The 893-nt window shown below is 59.4% G+C and overlaps 1 protein-coding gene across 1 annotated transcript in view; it reads right to left on the bottom strand.

Moving 5' to 3' along the window:
* Positions 1–84: 84 nt before the first annotated feature.
* LOC104393952 (brain-specific homeobox/POU domain protein 3) overlaps positions 85–893 on the bottom strand; it is a 53,302-nt gene continuing 52,493 nt past the window's right edge. Inside the window, exon 2 of the mRNA XM_010003479.1 lies at positions 85–891. Coding sequence (XP_010001781.1) covers positions 85–891 — 807 coding nt within the window. The remainder of the gene's footprint in view (positions 892–893) is intronic.

Below are 893 nucleotides of genomic sequence, written 5' to 3'. Positions count from 1 at the left end.
CCTCCCCCCACCCCCCATTTTCCTCCCCAACCGCCTTCCCAGCTTTTTTTTTTTTCCTTTTTCCTTTTTTTTTGTTTGCTTCCTTCAGTAGGTGGCAGAAAATTTCATCCTTTTCTGCTTCTGTCTCTGATTGCAAAACCAGACCCGCACCACGTTCTTCTTCAAGTCTAACTTCTCGGCGATGGCAGCGATTTTCTCGGAGGAGGGTCGGGGCTGCACAGCGAAATAAGCCTCCAGGGAACGCTTCTCGGGGGCGGCGATCGAGGTCCTCTTGCGTTTCTTGTCCCCCCCCGTGTAGATCTCAGGTTTGGTCATTTTCTCCCTCTGAGCCCTCTCGGCTTCTTCCAGCCAAGCTTCTAGGATGGGTTTGAGGGCCACCATGTTGTTGTGGGACAAAGTGAGGGATTCAAACCTGCAGATTGTGCTTTGGCTAAGGCAGCCGACCCCTGGGATCTTCAGGTTGGCCAGGGCGGACCCCACATCCGCTTGGGTCACCCCCAGTTTGATCCTCCTCTGCTTGAAGCGCTCGGCGAAGGATTCCAGCTCCCGCGGGTCCGTCTCCGGCTCGGGGCCAGAGATGCCGGCGTGGGAAGCGAGGCCGTGGGAGTGGGTTATGTTCATAGGTTGGGAGTGATGGGCCATGTGGTTGATGGCAGACATGTGGGAGTGAGGGTGGGAAGGCGTGGAACCCACGTCCGGGCCCGGCACCCCCCCGAGAGGGAGGGAGGTGTTGAGGTGGTCCAGGAGCTCGCCCTCCAAGCCCTGGGCGGGCTGGTGGTGGTGGTGGTGGTGGGGATGGTGTGTGGTCAGCACGGAGGGGTGGTGCAGGTGGACGGAGGACGAGGTAGGAGTGCAGGAGACGCTGCTCATGGTGTGGTACGTGGCATCCGGCT

The sequence above is a fragment of the Chaetura pelagica genome, unplaced genomic scaffold (genome assembly GCF_000747805.2).
Source record: "Chaetura pelagica isolate M959 unplaced genomic scaffold, ChaPel_1.0 scaffold938, whole genome shotgun sequence".
Lineage (NCBI taxonomy): Eukaryota > Metazoa > Chordata > Aves > Apodiformes > Apodidae > Chaetura > Chaetura pelagica.
Note: the sequence above shows the minus strand (reverse complement) of the source record. Positions and strands in the feature narration are given on the sequence as shown.